Here is a 21,838-nt window from a genome sequence, read left to right as displayed (position 1 = left end):
CTACAACCTTTTAAACAGCATGTTCTGGACCTTAAATGCATATCATATTTAGCCAAGAGAAGGTGGAGAGGAATCCTCTCCTGCAGCTTCCTACCCCCACCGCCCAATGAAAGGTACCAAGACTGACTGAATTTATTTTTACTAAGAATTGTATATACTTAAGATTTACAACATGATGATTTGATAGACATACACACGGTGAAATGTTTACTGCAGTCAAGCTAATTAACACATAATCTCCTCACACAGTTACCTTGTGTGTGTGTGTGTGTGTGTGTGATGCAAGCACCTACAATCTATTCTCTTAGTACGTTTCCAGTATTCAATACAGTATTAACTATAGTCATTATGCTGTACGTTAGATCTGAAGATTTATTCATCTTATAACAAAGTCTGTACCCATTAACCAACATCTCCCCAGCTCCCCTCCCCCACCCCAGGTAACTAGCATTCTGCACTCTGCTATGTATTCAACATTTTTAGATTCCATGTATAAGTGAAATGCAGCTCTTTCCTTTCTGTGTCTGGATTATTTTACTTAGCACAGTGACCTCCAGGTTCATCCATGTTGTTGCAAATGGCAGGATCTCATTTTTTTAAGGCTGAAAAATATTCCATATATGTATACACATTTTATATATATAATCACGATTTCTTTATTCATCTGTCGATGGATACTTAGATTGTTTCTATACCTTGGCTATTGTGAATAGTGCTGCAGTGAACATGGAAAGCAGGTATTTCTTGGAGGTACTGATTTCATTTCTTTAGGGTACATCCCCAGAAGAGGGAGAAGGCTGACTGAAAATTGAAAACTTAGCAGAAGTTTTTTTCATCTACTAACATTTTTATGCACCTCCACTAGGTACCAGAAATTAAGCTAGGTGTTCCACATATCCTACCTTGTTTCTTCCTTTAAAATAACCCCGTGAAAGAAGAGCTTATCCCTATTTATTGTTGAGAAGAGAGGCTCAAACAATTCAGCTGAATTACCCAAGGACACATATCTGAGAAGTTGTAATTATTAAAAAATCTCGAAAAAATCCTACTTTAAGACACATGTTCTCTCCACTATTCCTCACTAGAAAGAAGAGAAAATACAAAATTGTTCATTGCTGGTCAAGTCAGTATTGCTTTATTTAATTATTCATTTTATTTAATAATGTGTGACTTACAATTATTTGCTAAAAGGCATTAAATTGGCTTAGAGTCAAAGTTTCTGTTTTGATAACATCTACATATAAAGGTTGCTTCAAAAGTCATTCTTTCTGTTGCCCTTGCTATAAGATTTCTTAGTAAAATTGTAAAGCTACTTTGAGGTACAATGGTTTTCAGAATGAACTCTGTTTCCAACTCGTATATTCAGCTTAATCTGGAAAGCACTTGTTGGGAGAGTTTTGTGACATTCATTATTTAATAATCGTGGTTGATTCATTAATTAAAGTACGGACAGTTGTTGACTATCGATGTGGGACTTTTCTGTGATGCGGGTTATCTGAAATGAATGTTAAATTCCATCCAGTGTAGCTTCTCCCTGCTTCACAACACATTTCTAGCCATCTCTCCTGCTCCCTCCAGCATGTACACAACAAAATGAGCTTACGGAAAGCATAATCAACTGGAAAAAATGTTGCTGAAAGAAAAATTACATGGTCCATGGCAAGGTTAAGTACAAATAATGCTAAGCTTAGTGAATTTTACAGGCAGCGGCTTCTCTCTTTTCTCATGGTGAAGTAAAATAGTAGGTCCATGTTTTCTGAAATTATCAGATTATTATCTTCCTATAGTGAGTAGTGAACTGTTCTTCACTAAGAATTTTTTGAGAAATGTTTTAATGTGAACTCTATTGCATAGAACTCGATTGGCCGTTCAGCGCTCACCAGGTTAGAAACCCTCATCTACTTCCACAGTGACAAGTCAGATATAACTAGTTCTGCAGTGTGAGTTGATAGCAGATGAAGCACAAAGACCTTGAGCTCATTTTGCCACATGGAAACAAAAAGTGCTTCCTTGGCTCATGTGGAGAGATTTGGAGTAGAAATGATGGTGAATTTTTATGTATTTATAAAATAAATAGAATGAATGCATAATGAGACTACAAATTTTCTTCTGCCCATGAAATATTCATACTTAACTTTGCCTCTACATGGTTAGTTTGCAAGTAGGCATAATTAGGTCCTCAAGAGCAGAAATGGCAGGTTATCTGAAGGTCAGGACTTGAATATGGCCACCATCTTAAGATTGCCTGCTCCTTCCTTTGCTCCTCCCCACACCCCACAGTTAGAGCTGGTGCCGGGCCATGTAAGGTACTTTGCCACTTACCTCGTCTCTGCAGCGCTGTATTTTTCACACAGTAGGGACAGGTGCTGTGTTAATCGCACCACGCCAACTATCAGGGCACCACCTACCAGAGTCAGTGACGGCCAAAACAATGGAAGATAACCATTCGGTCATACTTTTTAATGAGAATAACATCTTCAGACTGGCTGTCTGGACTGTAGAAGCATGAAAAGGGGGTCCCGTTTTTGAGATCGAAGAATTCCTTTATGCCCAGAGCACTGTTGAGCAAATCTTTTCTATCTTGGTGGCACTCAGGTGTGTAGAAGCACTAGGAGTACAGAGGGGGAAGAAAGATGAGGGCACTGCCTCTGAAACCAAGCACTTAAACAACAGTTTTAATTCTGAAATCACTTCAGACTGAAGCTGTTAGGAATTTTCATCTCAGAAGGTGATAAAACCTATTTCATAGCTCCTGGGGAAGGGTTGCCAGGAGAGCAAAGAATGAAATGGACATTTTTGAGCACTAAACAGGGATGTGGGACAGAATTCTTAGAATAAAGACATAGTACAAGAGGCAGTGACCATCTTCATAAGGACCATGCTCTTCCCTACATGCAGGGCCTCGCTCTCTTCCTGGATAATAACTTGATGAATCTATTTGTCCGTTCAACAAATATATACTGAGCTCTTTATGTGCCTTCAACACCTATTAATGCCTCTACCATCTGTAGTAAACTCTTTCCCTAAAGGATAACACATTGAGGCTTTTGTTCTAGGCCCATGGAGAGGGGGCCGTACGTGGGCTTTGGTTCCTGGGAGGCACAACCAGTGGAGAGAAGGAAGCTCCATCAGCTGGTGATTCTTTTTAAAAAAGCTTTATTACCATATCCACTAGGCACTCAAGGGCCTACAAAAATATTTGAGACCTTGAAAATTATTGCATCCAAAAAGAAAACCAAAATCATCAGACTGAAATTAGTGCTTAAAGAAACACAACAAAGTATCACATGTCAACTAATCTAATACAATTCAACTTTTATAGTTAGGTGAAAATGTACACTTTAAGTCATATGAACCAACTGAGTATCCTTTAAAGGATAATCTTTAAATTTCTTTGATAAGAAAAATTATATGTTTGATTTAAGGAGGGCTGTGAGAATATTTTAACATTTTTGATATGATGGGGAATGCGACCTCCATAAGTAAGACTGTTCATTGGCCCTGTCTTTAAATTCCAGATAACAGTTTGTGAAATTGGAATAATTCCACTCTTTTCTATATACCCCATTTTTCCTCCCCAGTGTTTTTAGCTTCATTTAGCCTAATTTGGCCACTGTCAAAACGTTCACTGGAAGGAAGCAGGTTTATCTAGAAATGAGCCTGGATACTGCACCCTGCTAGGAACAGTCTGGCATGGAAAGGTTGCTGTGATTAGAACTCTTTCGTTACATAAACTTGACCTTACCTTGGAATTTGTCTGGACAGCCACTTCGTTATAATGTAGGAGAGCTTTCTGCCCTGAATGGGTGAGGTTCACAAGCACCTGCAGACACGGGTACTTGCCCTGACCGCGGCAGTCCGCCCCACAGCTGAAAGCGCAGTCCGTCCAGTCCGTGATGTGTGTGTGGATGATGGTGCAGTTCGCTGCTTCTCTCTGAGTGCTTCAATTTGGAAAAAAAAAAAAAAGAAATGGTTTTCAGCCCTAGAAAATTTAGTTCTGTATTTCTAATGTGGTAATCTGAGGCATTTGTCCATCTCAAAGCAATGCAGGACCATTACAGAAGGCACTGAATGACTAGGGAGCATGGGGGGCCATGCAGCAGGGGATAAATAGCAGCAAAGTGCTGGGTTCCATCTCAGTTATGACCTCCTAGCATATTTCTCATTGTAGGTCAATGGTTTTCGGACTTTAGAATCACCCGAGTAGGTATGTTAGAATGAAGAATTTGTTAAAATGTAGATTCTAAGACCAGAGATTCAGGTTCAGCTGATGCAAGCTGGGGCCCAGGAATCCATATATGTAACAGTATTTAAGATGCAAGTATTTGGAGAACCATCTTTGAGCAACAGTATCCTCAATCTGTAACCACCGAGATTCACACTCAGAAATCTTATAATCTCTCCTGCCTCCTCATCTCAAGATGCGCCCACTGGCTTGTCCTGATGAAAATGTGCCTTTGGAAGGAGTCCAACCACAGGACTCTTAGTCAATCTAGCCTCTAAAGTTGTATTAACAAGGAACATTTCCATTTACCCACTCTACTTCGAGAGGCAAATGCAAATCATATGAGGAATCTCTCATTAGAAAACTACCATGTTTTTACTATTAGTAGTAAGTTCCTTAAGGTCAGGAGCTACATCCTATTCATCTTTATGTTCCTCAAAACACAAAGCACAGTGCCTTTCACATAGTAGAGGCTCAACAAATAATGTACCGAATTAATTTTCACTTGGAAAACATTCCATGAGAATTTGCACATACACAGAACGTCATAGGTGCAGTGAGAAGGGGCAGACAGAACTCCTGCTCATGAAGACTTCGTGGTGGTGCGGAAGAGGAAGGGCATTTGTGGGCGGGTATAGCTCAGGGGTAGAGTGTATGCTTAGCATGCACAAGGTCCTGGGTTCAATCCCCAGTGCGTCCATTAAAAGTAAATAGATAAACCTAATTACCCCCAAAAAAGTTTTTCTAAAAAAGAAAAAGAACATATGTGTATAAAATAGAGAACAAGCCCCAGATAAAGTAAATGAGAGTGAGAGGAAACGCTTTGTTTGGTTGAATGTGCAGGTCCAGCTACTCACATATCCTCATGCCCACGTCTAGGTGAGTCCCTGTGCTGCTTCCCAGTGTCTTAAACACAAGAAGCAAATTTGAAAGTCAGAATGTTTGAAAAGCACTGCTTAGCTAGGTTCAGACTGCACTCCCATGAAGATCTTGGATTGCATGTAATCATTTTTCTTTATTAAGGAAAAACCTGAGACACACAATGCAGTTTTTAACATGATTGCATGCCCAGGGCATAAAAATATCACTAGAAATGGCCTTAGAAGAATAAAATGTTGGGCAAGTGAAAATACAAAAATGGGAAATGAGGTTCTTTCACAGGTTTTGCAGTGGCCTGCCTTTTCACAAAATTACTTTCTCTACATATTTAGACCAGGCATCTTAAAATATTTAGACCTGTCGGCCTTTCTGTGTTAAAACTTCAATCCTAACCAAGTGCCAAACTGAGTTTGATTTGAACCTTCTTTGAAGATTTTAGGAAGCTCCAGTATAGAGAGTGCGACACTCCTCCCTATGCACAAGGGTCAAGGCCGGAGGCTTTCAGGTCGAACCAGAAATGTATTTAGGGCTGAAAAAATCAGCATGTCCCTCAATAGCATTGTGTGTCTGTCTACAAACAGACAAAATCCATCATTTCATTGAGAGATGAGGGTTTAAGGGAGTTGGGGGGATAGGTATGAGCTACCCAAGTCTCTCAACTATCAGCTTTTATGAAGCAAGACTACTCTCTGATGGCACAAGATCACAAGGCAACAGAGATGAGAACTCACTGCTCTTAAACAGTCCCTTAATTACCTGCAGCAAACAACTTCCAGAAATGCTTAGAAAAGTGTATCTTAAATATGAACAAGAGTTTAGTGTTAGCTTACAGAAGGTATCTTCAAACCATCTCCCAAATATATCACATCATATTTTTAAAAAATAATCTGACCTGCACGCAAACACACATGTGCACACACACATATATACTGAACTTATATAGATATACATAATGCAGATATATAGATGGAAAATAGATTAACAGGAAAAGGAAGGTAGAAAGCTAGTATGAAGTCAAGAGTGAGGTATAAACATGTAACCCCCAGACCATAAGATCCTTGATAGTTATGAGAACTGGGCCACAAATTTGGCTCTGAGCTTCCTAGCAGCCAAAGAGATGGAGAAAATACAGCCAGACACAAGGTTCCTGGTATCCATTAGATTAAAGTAAGCTGGTTGATCAGGAGAACAGATTCTCCTGGTTGCTAATGTCAGAGAGAAAATTTCCCTAATAGTGGCACTGTGTGCTGCAGTGGAGGAGGACCCCCACATTATTGCCCTAACAATGGGAACCTAGGAATGGTGGGAGATGAGTCTGATAAATAACAAAAGCAGGCCACACAATTCCTTCCCTATGATCCCTTTTCTTCACTGAACTCCAGGGCCTCCCTCATCCCACTCCCCTGGGCCTTCTGTTGCTCTCTGGCTAGCCAAAGGGGAAGTGACCCTTGCATTCCCCCTACCCAGTGCTGCCCTCCTCCAAGGCACCCCATGTGTGTGAGCCAATCTCCAACATTAAACAGCTCCTCTACAGCCCTAACAAAACTCCCATCCCCCTCATGGCAGCAAACTCCATTTAAGTGTTAGGAGGCAACGAGTCTTATGTCAGAATGAATAGGCAAATTCTTCACTGCCTATTTGATCTTGGGCACGTAACCCTTTTGGAGCCTCAGCTTTCTCATTCATAAAGTGAAAATTAAAATAATAAAACAATCTTCCATCATGGGTTTGCTGTAGGTTTAAATAGGATACAATACAGTATATATTTGACATGTACTATATATGTAAGAATGATAATTTATTACATGTATTTAATAAAGAAATTACTTAAAAGGAAGAAAACTTTTGTTGAGCAACTACTATGCACTAGTAGTTGATAATTATCAAGCTCAAAAAACTCAGACTCAAAAAACTTGTTGTGCTCATATAGAGGCTTAACCTAACCCTTCCCTGGGATATCTGCATGCTAAAGAAAGAATTTATTACTTGCAGGAATATACAGTACATGGATACATTGTTGAAAGAATTTTTGAGATTGGAGGAGGGGAGCAACAAAGGAGTCTCTTCCACTCTCTTACCACCTCTTCCTCCAAACCCAGCTGCCTCCTAGCACTGACCGAGGACCAGGAACTCTATCTTCCCTGTCCTAGACAAAGGTCAAGAGGGCTGGAGAAACCAAAGCCAGTCTCCCCTCCCCTCCTCTCCTCTACCACTGTGCCTGCATATGGTTTGATTTGGAAATTCTGGATCTCCTTTCTCTTTCTTACCTGAGCATGAAGGGCTTTAGGATGGTTACTCCAAGCAAGAAAAACATTAGGACAGAGAAGGCCATCATTGCAAACCCTAGCAGCATGGCTCGGTCCTCTCCAGCATTGGATGGCAGCTTCTTATGCACATATGGTTGGTCTCCATCACTGTGGTCTATGTTTCTCTTCCCTGAGGTAGAAAAGGCTGTCCTTTGGGGGTAGTGGGAAGGAGATATTTCAATAAGCTCATAAAGTGGGAACAGTGATGGTCATTTTGTGTTGTACAGAAATACTAGATCACTATGTTGCACAACTTAAACAAGCACAGTATTGTAGGTCAACTATAATTTCTTAAATTAAACAAATAAATAAATAAACTATTTCTTTACAAAAACAAAACAAAACCCTAACTTTAAATTCCTACATTTCTTGTAGAAAACATAAAAGAAATCCTTTATGACCTTGGTTTAGGCAAATATTTCTTAGATACAATACTACAAGCACAATCTGAAAGAGAACAAATTGTTAAATCGGACTTCATCAAAATTAAAAATTTCTGCTCTTCAAAAGACTGTTAGAAGAATGAAAAGCCAGCCCAGGCTGGAAAAAAATATTGGCACATCATTTTAAAGGACTCGAATCCAGAATACATAAAAAGCTCTCAAGCTCAATAATGCCACACAACCCAATTAATGACTTCAACGGACACTTCAAAGAGGATGTATAAATGTCAAATAAGCACATAAAAAGATGCTCATTAGTAACCTGTATATTAAAACCACACTGAGATACCACATCACCCCCACTCGAATGCGGTGTAACCAAAAAGACACAATACCAAGTGTTGGAGAACTGGAACTCTCATACACTATTGATGGGAATATAAAACGGTATAACCACTTTGTAAAACAGTTGGTATTGTCTTAAAAAGTGAAACATATATGGGACCATAGGACCCAGGTATTCCATTCCTAGGTATTTATTTACCAAGCAAAATGAAAGCACATGATCATACAAAGACTTGTACATAGATGTTCATGGCACCCCATTTGTAAGTAGCCCCAAGCTGGAAACAACCCAAATTTTTATCAGCTAGTATACAGATAAACGCTTACATTCACACAATGGAAAGCTACTCAGCAACAGAACTGACAAACATGGCACACAGGACAAACCTCAGAATAATTACGCTGAGTGAAAAAAGCCAGACAAACAAAAGAGGCCACACTGTATGATTCCATTCACATAAAATTGTAGAAAATGCAAAAGTATCTTTAGTGACAGAAAGCAGATTAGCGGTTACTCGGGGGTAGGGGAGGATGCAAAGGGGCACAAGGAAACTTTCATGGTCTTATCTTGATGGTGTGATGGTTTCACCCAAAACTATCACATGTGTCAAAACTTATCAAATGGTTCACATTAAACATGTGCCAGCTGTCGTATTTCAGTCATAAATAAAGCTGTTTTTGACAAATGTTGGGGGGAAAAAAAGTGGGAATATTTACCAACCCATGGTGAGTGGAGGGAGGGTCCCATTTGCTGCCCACCTGAGAGTTGTGAGCAGGTATGATGCAACACAATGAGATCTTATATTCAGAGCTTGGTTAAAGTCCATCTGAACAACCTAAAGTGATCTGTTATAAATTTTTTTTCATGTAACAAACAAGACTAAGGAATGTTGCCAGGGATGAAGTCTTTGGAGATCTGTTTCATCAATGACTAGGAAAGAATTGCCTCTAAGTAGCTTTCATTCATTTTATGTAAATAGTGTTAGGAACTTACTTATCTGTCATGGATATTACATATTCCCCCTGAAAATATTTTTTACATTCTTTTATGAATTCCATATGGAAAGAATGACTCCAAAAGTTCACATTTGGAATTAACAGCATCCTGAAGTGGGATCTGACTTGTGCTTTCATATCCAGCTGCTGGAAAGGCAGCAGATCTACCACAGGGCTTCCTGGCCCACGGCCCAGTCACTCAGAACAGGGAGGGCCTCGCTGCTGGCTTCTCCCCTCACCCACGGCTCCTCTCTGTCCACGCACAGCTCTGCGTGAGTGGCCCTACGTGTCTTCTCTCCTTTTGCTCTGCTCTAGCAAAGGAGGTGATAAATTCTTTCACAATGGGGCATCCAGTGAACAAAGTCCAAAACAAAGGTCGCCAACTGGTGACCCATGGACAGCATCCCAGCCCACAGATGTGTTTTGTTTGGCCTTTCCTGGGTTGTTTTTTTCAAATGCCAGATTAGTTGTTAACACTTTAAAAATCATGAAATGTCTCACAAAAGTGCTGATTTCTACTTCTGAAAAAAAATCACAAGGCCCACATTCCTGCCTATGAACAGCTGGCCAAGTGAGGAGAGGCTGCCCCTGTGGACAGGGGTGTCTTCTCCAATTTGCCACAGTCCCACCACTTCCTGTGGACAGTCACTGATTTGCCGCTCCCTGCTCAGCAGGAGTTTGTGTCCCAGAGGTATTTCCATTTTAAGAGGCTTAACAAAATCTTAAGCCAAACAAATGCAGTCATAATGGTAAAAACTCAGGCTCCATCGAGCTGTGTAAAAAGCTTACTAAATTTTGAAGCTGAGCAAAAACCCAGTCAAGGGAATTGCTAGCTGTTTTCTTCCAAAAGTGTATTTAATATTTTATCCCTCATCCTTCCCCTTTTCTTCCCCTAGTCCCCTTTCTCCCTGACAATATCTCGGACCGTAGACAGTGAGCAGAATGTCAGGCAACCTAGTATGTTCCAGGAGCCTACTCTGGGAAGCACTGCTCTCAATAGATGGCAACACCCTGTCGTTAATACTGCTTTAGGAATCGAGGCCCTGGTTTGGGGGTGTTTCATCTCCTTTGATATGTTATGCACCCTCTATCATCCCACCCTCAGAGAATGGGCATGGGAAATTTTTTTAAAATAAATTTGAGCCAGTATGTTTTATATTTTCTCAACAAATATGATATATTGATTTATAAAAGATTTTTGGCCCTGAAGGAAGGTTTGGATATTTTGTAGGTTCCCAAAACCCAATGCCCTGTATTTCCTCCATGTTCTAAAACTGGGCTTTAGTTGCTTTGCATTGTAAGGGGTCTTGGAGGTTTACTGTCAGAGAACCATGGGATCCATGCAGGAAGGGGCTTATTATGAGGCCTGTCTGCCATTTCTAACACACTGATTTAACCTACCCAATTATAAGTGTATGATGTACAAAACTGATTCTGATCTAGTTTAGGAATAAGAGAGACATGGTAGTGTACTAGACTTTTTTTGGTCTTTCTAATATTTCTGCCCACTTTGTTCTAAGGCTTTATGAAAAATTAAACCCCTTGTGAAGAAGTCATTTTGGGGGAGGAAAGAAAACATAAAATAATTGCTAAAAATGAATACACAGATATATTTTTAGTGTTGTAATAATAACAGGCTTCTATTAAATGCTGGAGAGGGTGTGGAGAAAAGGGAACCCTCCTATTCTGGTGGTGGGAATGTAGTTTGCTGCAGCCACTATGAAAAACAGTATGGAGATTCCTTAAAAAACAAAAAATAGACTTAACATATGATCCAGCAATCCCATTCCTGGGCATATATCCAGGGGATATTCTAATTTGAAAAGATACATGCACCCCAATGTCCACAGCAGCACAATTTACAATAGCCAAGACATGGAAACAAATGTCCATCAACAGAAGATTAGATAAAGAAGTCGTGATATACAATGGAATACTACTCAGCCATAAAAAAGAATAAAATAATGCCATTTGCAGCAACATGGATGGACCTGGAGATTGTCATATTAAGTGAAGTAAGCCAGAAAGAGAAAGAAAAATACCATATGATATCACTTACACGTGGAATCTTTAAAAAATGACACAAATGAACTTATTTACAAAACAGAAACAGACTCACAGATACAGAAAACAAACTTATGGTTACCAGGAGGAAAGTGGGGGTGGAGGGATAAATTGGGAGTCCAGGATTTGCAGATACTAACTACTATATTATAAACTAGATAAACAACAAGTTTATACTGTATAGCACAGGGAATTATATTCAATACCTTGTAATAGCCTATAATGAAAAAGAATATGAAAAGGAATATATGTATATGTGTATGTGTGTGTATATATATATAAATGAGTCACTATGCCTTACATTAGAAATTAATACAACATTATATACCAACTGTAATTTAAGAAAAGAAAATTTTGAAAGAAAAAGAGAAAAAAAAAAAAAGCAAAACCAAAACAAACAGCCTTCTATTTTATCCACATAATGGACTAGACATACATTTTAACTGCTAACAATAAAAATTCTGGTCAAAGCTTAAAAAAAGAGTTTGAAATACTTGAAGGACAAAAAACTATGTGAAAGTAGGAACCCAGAGGGGAAAGTGGACTGAAGTAAATGTTAACCTTGAGGGCATTTGCAGAACTTGGTGACCTTGAGCTTCAGCCTCACAGTCTAAGGGGAGGACCCTGGGACAGGAGAGAACACCCAGGGCCTATCCAAGGTATGGGACTTACTGCTCTCAGCCAGAGCTGGGACCCATAAGACCACATGCTCAGTGTGAGGCTGCCCTGGAAATAACCACCTCCCACACTCAGCTCCCTAGGAGTTACCAGGAAAACGCCTTTCTCAAACCTTGACACTGGGTAGAGAAGGAAAACTATAATCTCCCCGAGGTTTCATAACCATAAGGTGATCTTCAGGAGAGTTTATAGCCTGAATTCACACTATCTGGGAAATCGAAAAACCTCAAGCTAAGGATTTCATCCAATGTTGTCTCAAGTAGTTAGTGCCCTCTGGCAGCTAGCAGAAGCAAACACATAACTTGTCTGGAGGCACCCACCTCTAACCTAGGCCTCGAAGGAATCCTGTGGAGTTTTGAGGAGTATGTGCCCTCATTCCAAAATCATAAAACCATAATAAGGGCCTTTGAGTGAGAAAAATAGACAACAGAATCAGATCCCCCCCAAAACTTCAGATTTTGGACAACATATAAAAATGTAACATATACATTTGTATATTCAATTATCTACTGATACAAATGTAATCAGCAATAATTTAAAGAAATAAAGGGACTGGAAATATTAGAAAGAGCAAAAGATTCTAAAATATGGCCAAGCCAATATTAAAAAGAACCAAATAGAATTTCTAAAGATGAAAAATAAAATAACTGAACTAAAAACTTGGTGGACCAATTTAACAGTAGATTAGACACATTTGAAAAGATAATTAGTAAATAGATGGATCTGCAAAATAGCTAGAGTATAATACAGAGAGATTTCCTTGATGGAAAATATTGAAGAAAGGCTAAGAAGCATGGGAGATAGAAAAAATCTAACATAAAGCCCATTCAGAATTCCAGAAAAAGAGAAGCCAAGCATTACTTTTAAAAGACAATAAAATTCCAGAAATGTGATGAAGACCTTGTCCACAGATTCCAGGAGCCAAGGAGGATAAAATAAAAAGAAACCCACATCACTGAGAAACTGCACAGATACCAAGACAAGAGAAATTCTTAAAAGCAGCCAGAGGAAAAAGAGATTAACTTCACAGGAATGATAATTAGACTGAGAGCTTATTTCTCTGTAACAAGAATGGAAGCCAGAAGACAGGAATATTGTCAATAAGCTGAGAGGAAGTAACCACGGAACCCTACACCTAGCAAACATCTCTCAAGAATAAGCACAAAATAAAGACATTTCAGACACACACAAAGCTGAGTTTGCCATCAATAGACCTTCACTAAAGGAAAAGGTCAAGCATTTACTTTAGGCAGAGGGAAAACAATCCAGATGGAAGAGCTGAGATTTACCCAGAAATGAAGAGCAATTACAGGAGTGAACAGGTAAGTAAAGATACTAACCTTATAAAACAATAACAATGAAATTTCAATAGTTAAATATTTAAATTTAAATCATTTTTAATTTTTTTTAAATAATTAAAATGATAATGATGATGTCGGCTTGAGGGGTCAAAAGCCAAACACATTATCAGAGTATCTAACTTAAAGGGGGTGATGGTGTTGGTGTGTTCTAAATTCCTGATAGTTTTCAAAAGGATGATAAAAATTGATTTCACTTTGATAAGTTCAAGTCTGCATGCTAAAATTTCTGGACTATCCACTAAAAGAGTACAAATAGGTCAAATAACTTTCAAACTAGTAGAGAAAGAAGAATGGAAAGGGGGTAAAAAATCAATCTGAAAGAAGAGGGGGAAACAAAAAACCTCGCAGAAAAGTCAAGACAGAAAGCACAAAAACATGATAAAATAAATCTAAGTACATCAGTAATTACAATAAATCTTAATGGATTAAATGATCCAATTAAAAGATAAAAGATTGTCAGACTGGATTTAAACATACATGTTTTTACATATAAAACACACAGATACATAAAACGGTTGAAATTTGTTAGGCAAAGTCTAATGAAAAGCAAGCTGATATGAACTTTAAGATTAAAAAGCTTTACTAAAAGTAAAGAAAGTAGTGACATTGATTGAAGGTTCAATTCACCTGGAAGATATAATGATACTAATTTATATGTGCCTAATAGCATTGCCTCATTGACAGAACTGTAGGAAGAAATAGATAAAATCTACTATCAGACTGAGATATTTTTATATACTCCCCCAGTAACTGATAGCTCAACCAGACACATCAGTAAGGAAATTGATCTGAGCAAAGCAATAAAACGTTCTATCTAAATAATAAAGATAGAATACTGTCCCCCACAGAATATATATTCTTCTCAAACATACATGAACACAATTATGAGACCTAACCACAAAATGAGCCATAAAGAAAGCCTCAACAAATGTCAAATGATTTGTAAAAGTAATGAACTTATTTCATATCCTCATTTTATGAAACTTGGAAAATATGGATAAGTCTAGAAAAAAGAATAAAAATCACCTACAGTTCTACCACTTAGAGATAATTATTATTCATTTACTAGGTTATTTTACTCCTCTATAATATTGTTTTAAACAGAATGAGATCATACTGGATACAGTTCTTTTTTAAGCTTGTCTTCTTTACTTAACATAATAACCACTTTCCCATGTTGGTAGCAATTCTTTGTAACCCTTCCGCTGGCTACATAATATTCCATCAATTGGATATGCTATAATTTCCTTAACCATTTCCTTATTGTTGAATATTAGGTTGTTTCCAGTTTTCTGAGACCACAAACAGCCCTGTAATTACCTTTGTGGTATTTACACGCACCTTTCATCCAAGGACCTCAAAGCACTTAACAGTGACCTAATTTTGCTCTCCGGCCAGTGAGATGAGTGAGTAGCATTTTCACTTCTTTTTGCCAGCAATAATCTCCACTTCTAACCAATGTGTTACCTGGAGATGTTTTATTCATAGTCAAGGCAGTACCCACCCCTTCCTGTTGCTTCCTGCAGACAGAACTGACTTTCCCACCAGCTCCGACTACCACAGGCTGCTACAGGTGCCTTCTGGCTTAGCCTGAGGCAAACTCACTTTCAAAGAGCTTAAACAAGTTCATCTGGTTGTGATCCCTGCGGAAGCCAGCAGCCTCTCCTTCCTACAACTACAACTTGTGCAGAAAATGTTCCCTAGAAAGATGCTGCAGTTCATCAAAGTTTGATAATTCATCTGACACTCATTTCATGTGTGTATGTAATTTCTAAGCTTTGGGTATGTTAAACTAATAGTTCCTTGTAATTTGTGTTGCAAAGAAGATTTGGGTAATCATTTTTACCTTTCTATTTTTTTAATTAAAAAATTATTTAACAACTTTTGAAACAGCAAATAATGCTGAGAAAAGTCAACATGGTTCGTCAAGTTGAGCCAGAGGCAAAAGCAATAATCCAATTGGGTACTTGAGAAGTGAGAATGGGATACTGTAGTGCTTTGGGGAGAACACAACTGCTCTTATAGCTAGTTAATTATGTTGTGAATGGGGCATTAAAACTTGTTCCCTCGCATGTTTGTCATTTGATCTACTGCCATACAGTGATTCATTTTAATAGCCTCACAAAAGCATTAGTTCATTTCTAGGAGAGAAGTGTTTTGCCTCTATCTCTTTCTTCTGTCTGTTCCTCCCTCCTCCAGCCCCAAACTCCATCCAAACCCCTACCTCTCACTCTCTCGCATTCCCTTTCTCAGATACCCATGAGGGTAGTTAAAGAAGGGCAGGAGCGGGCAATGTGATGGCCATTGTGATTATTACTGTTTCCACTTTTTCAGCTCCTAGTTTCACGTGAGCCACTAACAAATCATCCTGGTTTCCAGATACAGTGAGTGAACTTAGCTGTGAGATGCACCCCTCCAAGGAGTAAGCTGGCAAGCTTCTACTATCTTATTCCTCAGACAGCCTCAGGCACCACTCCTCTCTCAGTGCTGGTGCCCACTTCTCACTGCTCCACTGCCCCGCACCCGGGCAGGCAGCAGTGCAGGCTTCACACAAGGCTCTCGGCCCCTCTGCTTTGCATCCCCCCAGGGACAAAAGAGGTTCTCAGGATAACCTAACTACCTCACTTCCCCCTTCAGGAAGAGAGTGGGTGGCCAGTAACAACAGCTGAGATGTCAAGTGGAGTAGTCTAGGGAGCAGTACACGGAGAGCACGCTAAGGCAGGAGAGGCCGTTACTATCTCCATTCGCAGACTAGGGACAGGGCAGAGAGAGGGTAAGTGACTTGCCCACCATCCTACAGCTGGTTAAGCGATGGAGCTGGGATCTGAACCCGGGCAGTGATGCCAGGGCCTAAGCATGACTCACCAATGTGGCCAAATGCTAGGGTAATTTCTTCATTCCTTCATTTAACCAAGAGATATTTGTTGAGTGCCAACTATGTGCTGGGCCACATTCTACTGCTGGCAAGCCAAAGATGAGTTTAAAAAGATCCCTAGCCACCAAGAAACTGCAGCCTAGAGGAGGATGCCAACAAGGACGCAATACCCGGACAGCAGCGCTGCTGGAAGCCTCCTCCTGGGAGCCTTGGTGAGGGGACACCCTCAGAGGATGAAAACCAAACTCAACCTCCAAACTCGTTATGGCCGCTCTCCTTCCAGCCACTTGCTCAGCGAGATGCCCATGAAAACTGAGAATTTCTGGTGGTGACTTACCTCCCCTGGCGTCTCCGGCCATCCTGGAGGGTAATTTGAACGGGGATGCTGAACGGCTGCATGAGACCAGGGGGCTAGGCAAAATGGACTCCTTTCACCTGAGTTGTAACCTCTGAGGGGCGAGAAGGGTGAAGTTTAAGCATCAACGTAAGTAGGGTCCCAGGGGAGCCACCAGTCCCTGGTGCAGGCAGCCATCAGAAGCACCTGCGTGTCCAGGGCTGCCACCTTGCAGTGCGGGCCGCCCACTCTCCTGGAGAGGTGGGAGGTCAGGGCCAGCCGGTCCTGGTGGCCCTGCAGGCTCCTGGCAAGGTGGAACAGTCCGTCCAGAAAGCTCAAGAAGACCCTGAGTGGTTTTCTGCAGCCAGGCCTTCTCCCCATGGTGGCCCAGTGCCTGTGCCACCCTATCACCTGGGTTCTGCTTCGGCGGCTGGTGCATCACCATAGAGACCTGAAGGCTGGTGGAAAGTTCTGAGGCCCAAGGGACCCTATTTAACTGGTAAAGGACACATTCACTTCAAGGTTTATAAAAAGAGGAAATGTTTTGTCCTGGTCGCATTTCCTTTTTCACAAATTGTCTGTTAGAGTGTAAACTTAGAGGACGGGTTTTTCTCGTTAATAGCATGTTCTGATTAAGAGAGTCAGTTTCTATACCATACGTGAGTTCCCAAATTCTCAAGACTTAAAGGACTGTAAAATAACTCACCATTAAAACTATATCAAAGGTTTTCTTACACTGTATCAACTATTTTACCTTTTTTTGATCATTGAAAGACATCCGTGGGACCTTTCAATACCACCGAATCATGAACATAAACTACTCCCAGCAGCTTACTGAACGAGGGTGGCAGACTGCTAGGTAGACTGCTTCTGCTGTACGTTTTTTAGTAAAGGTAATACTATCTTGGTATTGTCCAAAGCATTGGGCATACATTCATCATGCATAATCTCATCTATACACATCATGTACATATAGTCACACTGACTGTTACCTACAGCTGTATTAATATTGTATAATGAAAAAATATACTTACATACTTCTGATTTGTACTAATTTTCTATTAGAGTTATAGACTAGGTCCTTTGTAAATCATTTGTTTTTAATGAACTGATGCAATTCGGAATAAAAACTGATAGCAACAAGAATTTTTTTTCCTTCTGCTTCCTACTTGTAACAGTCTCATAAAAATATAATAACTTTCCTTTTACAGATTTTGATGTGCTAGTAGAATCCCCCGCAGTCTGGTGCATAACTCTCTTTGAAGAACTGAATGATTTGCTGCTATTTTTATGTGTTTGATTCAACCTCAGAAATACGGTGCTTTCTGAGCCCTTGAGACCCCTACTTGAATGTGTACTTGCCTTTCCTGGGGCTTCCTGGACTGTCCCATTTTATGATTCGAATTCCACCTAAGTGAAAATACTCATGCAGAATCTTTAAAAATTTATCTTAAGAGGGTGTGAAGAGAGAAAGTGAGTTATTTTAAAGTGTTTTTAGTCCGAATTCAAAAGTTGCAATAGACTCAGACAGATTTATTCTGGGACCTGGACGAGTCTGGGCCTAGATGTGTCCTAGGAGTGGCTGGCACAATTGGCCGTTTGAGGTTGACCTTAGACCTAGCCTGTGCTTGGTTTTTTCTTCCTTTTACATAGGTCCGTGACGGCGAGTGAGAAGGAGTAAAGTAACCTTGTACCTCATGATTTTCTTCCTGGTGCCCCTTCACTTGGTAACTGAGCGGCCTCTGTTCACCAACACCAGATGACTCCCCTCCCACCCCTACAGCTAGTGCCCTCCACACACATACTCCACTCAGGGCTCACAGCCTACCTCTCAGGAAGAGCCCAGAGCGGCTGGTATGAACTGCAATCCCAATGCATCTGCTCAGGAACACACAAGCCAAGACTGAAGGAGCGTGGTGAGAAGAGATACCAGGTGCATGGAGCTCCCCACTCTTGGTCCCTGAGACCCTCCCTGAGTCTCTAGCTTATTCTTTCCTCTCAGAGTTGCTGGAGATCACGTCTTACTCCACAAAAGCCATGAGTCAACTGCAAAGCCAGCCTCCCCCAGCTGGGCCCCTTCCCTCGCTGCGTCAGAGGCTTTGGGTACTGGATTCAAATCCGAGCTTTGTAACTTTAAGTAACCCTTTAAACATCCCCTGCCCTGGTTTTCCTTAGTGAAAAGAAAGTAAATAAAACTCAGTGTGAGTTGTATGAGTATGGTGAAACTTAATTAGTGCCCATAAACTGTTGCAACTGTTGAGAGATCTGGAGATGAAAGGAGATGTTACTGCAAAATGCTGGCATCATGGATTCCTGGCTCCACAGTCATTTTCTTTTGCATTTAACAAATGCTCTACTCAAGGGAAAAGAGAACTGTCTCTCCCTTTCACCATGCTGGAGAAACCACTTCCTCACACATTTTCATGTTCTCTCAATTACACACTATTATAGCTAAGAATTCTTTGGCAGCTGAAACTCCCCAGGTTCATGAGAACTATAACTCTCTTTTCAAATTTAGAGATGCACAAATCACTTGCAACAACCAAAAAAGTACACAACAGCCTACCTTCTTTGTGTGTCTCTGTGTATTTGTAGCAGAATAAATGAACCCCTAACTGAACACTCATCCTAGTATGGGTAGCTTTTGCTGAATTGAGAAACAATTTAAACTGTCAAAAGTAGTCATATCTGATCTTACACTCTCTTTGCAGGAAAAACAAACAAAGGAGTATGATCTCTGCCTCACACTTACAGAGTCTTGGATGGGAACTTCCTTTTTTTTTTGTCATGACTAACTCCAGCCATCTTTGCTCATCAAATGGACACTGACCCTATGATCTAGGCTCGTGTCAGAGAAACCAGTGTCACCCCCCTGTAGATGTTCTTCCTGCTCTGAAGTGATAATACTAATGACTAACATTTACTGAGCACTTACTATGAGCCAGGCACAGTTACAGGGCTTTACATGTATTAATTCATTTCTTCGGGCACTTGTTCAAGAGCAGAGAGCTACACTGAGCTATATACAACCTCACAAGAGTCCCAGAACTGGGCCTATCCCAGCACAGAGAAAATTCACTGGGTAACTGAAACAGAAACCAATGGGAACAATAGCTGAAATTGTTTGACTGGTCAAGAGCCCTGGATTTCTGGTCCTGTTTGACCCACCGTGACCAAGTCTTCACCAGGAGGCACTGGTTACACACACATTTTACAGTGTTGTAAGTCAAGGTAATTATCTCTCCTCGAGTGGTACTTGATTTCAAGTGTGACCTTCTATGCAATATAGACTCCCAAGCCCCATCTCCAGAATTCTGATCAAATAGTTGGGGTGAAGAACCCAGGAACATGCATTTTGAAGAGCTCCTCGTGTGATTCTAATACAGGTGGTCCTACATTCATACTTTGGAAAACCCCAAATTGTGTTATGGGTTTACCAGATCTTGGAGACCTGGCTTTTGGAAACTAAACACTGTTTCTAGTCCCAGATCATATGAGCTCTCTGGAACCAACTCATTCTTTTGTGTAATGTGGGGGTTGGAGCAGGTGTTTAATGTACTTTCCACCTTTAAGATCCAATGAAGTATATGAAACCATAAGTTTGTTTGCAAGGAAAAGTTATCTCCTCTCCTGGAGTTACAATCACACAAGAACACCTTGCCTCCGCTGCTGAGTGATGGTGCTCACGTAGAAAGAAGAGAAGCCCACCACCTGCCCTCATCCCACTTCTTCTGGACAAGTAGTGATAATTTAGGCACCCTGATCAACCCTGCTCCAGGCATTGCGCTCAGTGCCTTGGGAACATTATTTCCCTCAGTCCCATCACCCAAGGAGGCAGGTATTCACTCATTCTGCAGATGAGGACACAAAACCACAGCAATAAGGGGCAGGTCCAGGACTCCAGGAGAGATCAGCTCATGCTCGTACTGGCAATAACCGTCTGCCTTCTCAGTCAGTGGCTTGGTACATGTGTCTTATTCTCAAGGCTTGCCCAGGAATGTTGGTGGTCAGGTCTTCATAGAGACAGGATGTTCATAAGTTTTGATAGGTCTGGGTATCTTTTTTACTTTTTGATAAATTCTTGTTCCTGATTTGACAAGCCCTCATTTATTGGCAAGTGGTATCTGGTTATTAATTCTAATGCATCCTTTAAAATCATAGACCAACTCTGTTAACAAGAACTCAAATAATCAGAATTTTCAATTAACTAAAATTTGTTTTGTTTTGTTTTGTTTTGTTTCTGTTTCTGAGAAGACAATAAAATACAGGGAAATAAACCTTTATCAGACACGTAATTTTTTAAAATAAAGTTTCAGGAAAGTTCCTGGGTTAGTAGAGATTCAGGTAGCCTGTGCCTAGCTGGCTCCTGACCCCACTGCACACACCTTTAAAGTCAGTTCCTCCTGAGCTGATCAAAAGCTTAGCTCCATGAGGTCTGCTGTATTCACCACTGTATCGCCAGCTCCCAGAACTGTGCCCAGGACAGATGCTCGCTAAATAGTTCCTGAATGATTGAATAAGCTAGATACTACCTCAAAAATTACTCTGTGTATGGCATTAAAGACAACCACTTCCAACCAACTGGGGTAGGCTTGAAAGATGAAAACCTTTGGCTACCCCTGTCTAGAGCATCCATTTCTATCTACAGCCTTTCCACAGCGTGACGTAAAGTTCAAAACAGTGTTTGTGAGGATCTGCAAGATTCCTAGTCATTCTACCCAACAAACACTTAATGAGCTTCTCTTAGTGTAGAGTTCAATTATATTCACTTATTACCCAGCAGTGGTTCTCAAAGGGGATGGGGCCACCCCCTGGTGGACATTTTGGAAATCTGCAGGGTGTTTCTTGGTTGTCACCATGACTGGAGTAGACAGCCAGATGTGACAGATGTCCTGCACTTTGCAGGAAGGCCCCACACAACTAAGAATTGCCCTGAGTGCTGTGTAACTTTTCACATCTCACTGGACATTCACATAGATGAAAAGCCTGTTATTAACGATCTGAGCTAAAACCAAACACCATTTTACATGTAAACAAAAAATATCTCGTATTTGAGTGCCTTTTGCCTTTTTCAATTTCACTAAATTTTCCAAAACGCATCTGCTGTGAAAACTGAGAGAAATGGGTACTTGTTTTGTTCAGAACTTTATCAAAAGTTCTTCAGCGTTTTAGAAAATTACATCACCATCAGCAAAGCTGTTCGTGGTGTTTGAATTGCCAATATACTAAGACACACAAATCAGCCAGTTTCCAGCTGTCATATCCACGGAGGGTATCCATACAGATGTCAGCATCTGTCCTTCACTGCACCACTGATGTGGTCATGCTGAAGTATTAACATGGAGAATTACATACTTAATGGTAACTTACTTAACTTTAATTTCCCCTTTAA

General features: G+C 40.4%; 1 protein-coding gene across 1 annotated transcript in view; it reads right to left on the bottom strand.

Moving 5' to 3' along the window:
• Window positions 1–749: 749 nt before the first annotated feature.
• KCNMB3 (potassium calcium-activated channel subfamily M regulatory beta subunit 3) overlaps window positions 750–21,838 on the bottom strand; it is a 56,930-nt gene continuing 35,841 nt past the window's right edge. The window contains 6 exon segments of the mRNA XM_032483929.1: window positions 750–2,333; window positions 2,336–2,428; window positions 2,431–2,608; window positions 3,746–3,941; window positions 7,372–7,560; window positions 16,450–16,561. Of these exon segments, the coding sequence (XP_032339820.1) occupies window positions 2,236–2,333; window positions 2,336–2,428; window positions 2,431–2,608; window positions 3,746–3,941; window positions 7,372–7,560; window positions 16,450–16,511 (816 nt within the window). The 5' untranslated portion in view covers window positions 16,512–16,561 and the 3' untranslated portion in view covers window positions 750–2,235.

The sequence above is a fragment of the Camelus ferus genome, chromosome 1, assembly GCF_009834535.1.
Source record: "Camelus ferus isolate YT-003-E chromosome 1, BCGSAC_Cfer_1.0, whole genome shotgun sequence".
Classification (NCBI taxonomy): Eukaryota; Metazoa; Chordata; class Mammalia; order Artiodactyla; family Camelidae; genus Camelus; species Camelus ferus.
The sequence above is the reverse complement of the archived record's forward strand: the minus strand, read 5'-3'. Positions and strand labels throughout refer to the sequence as shown.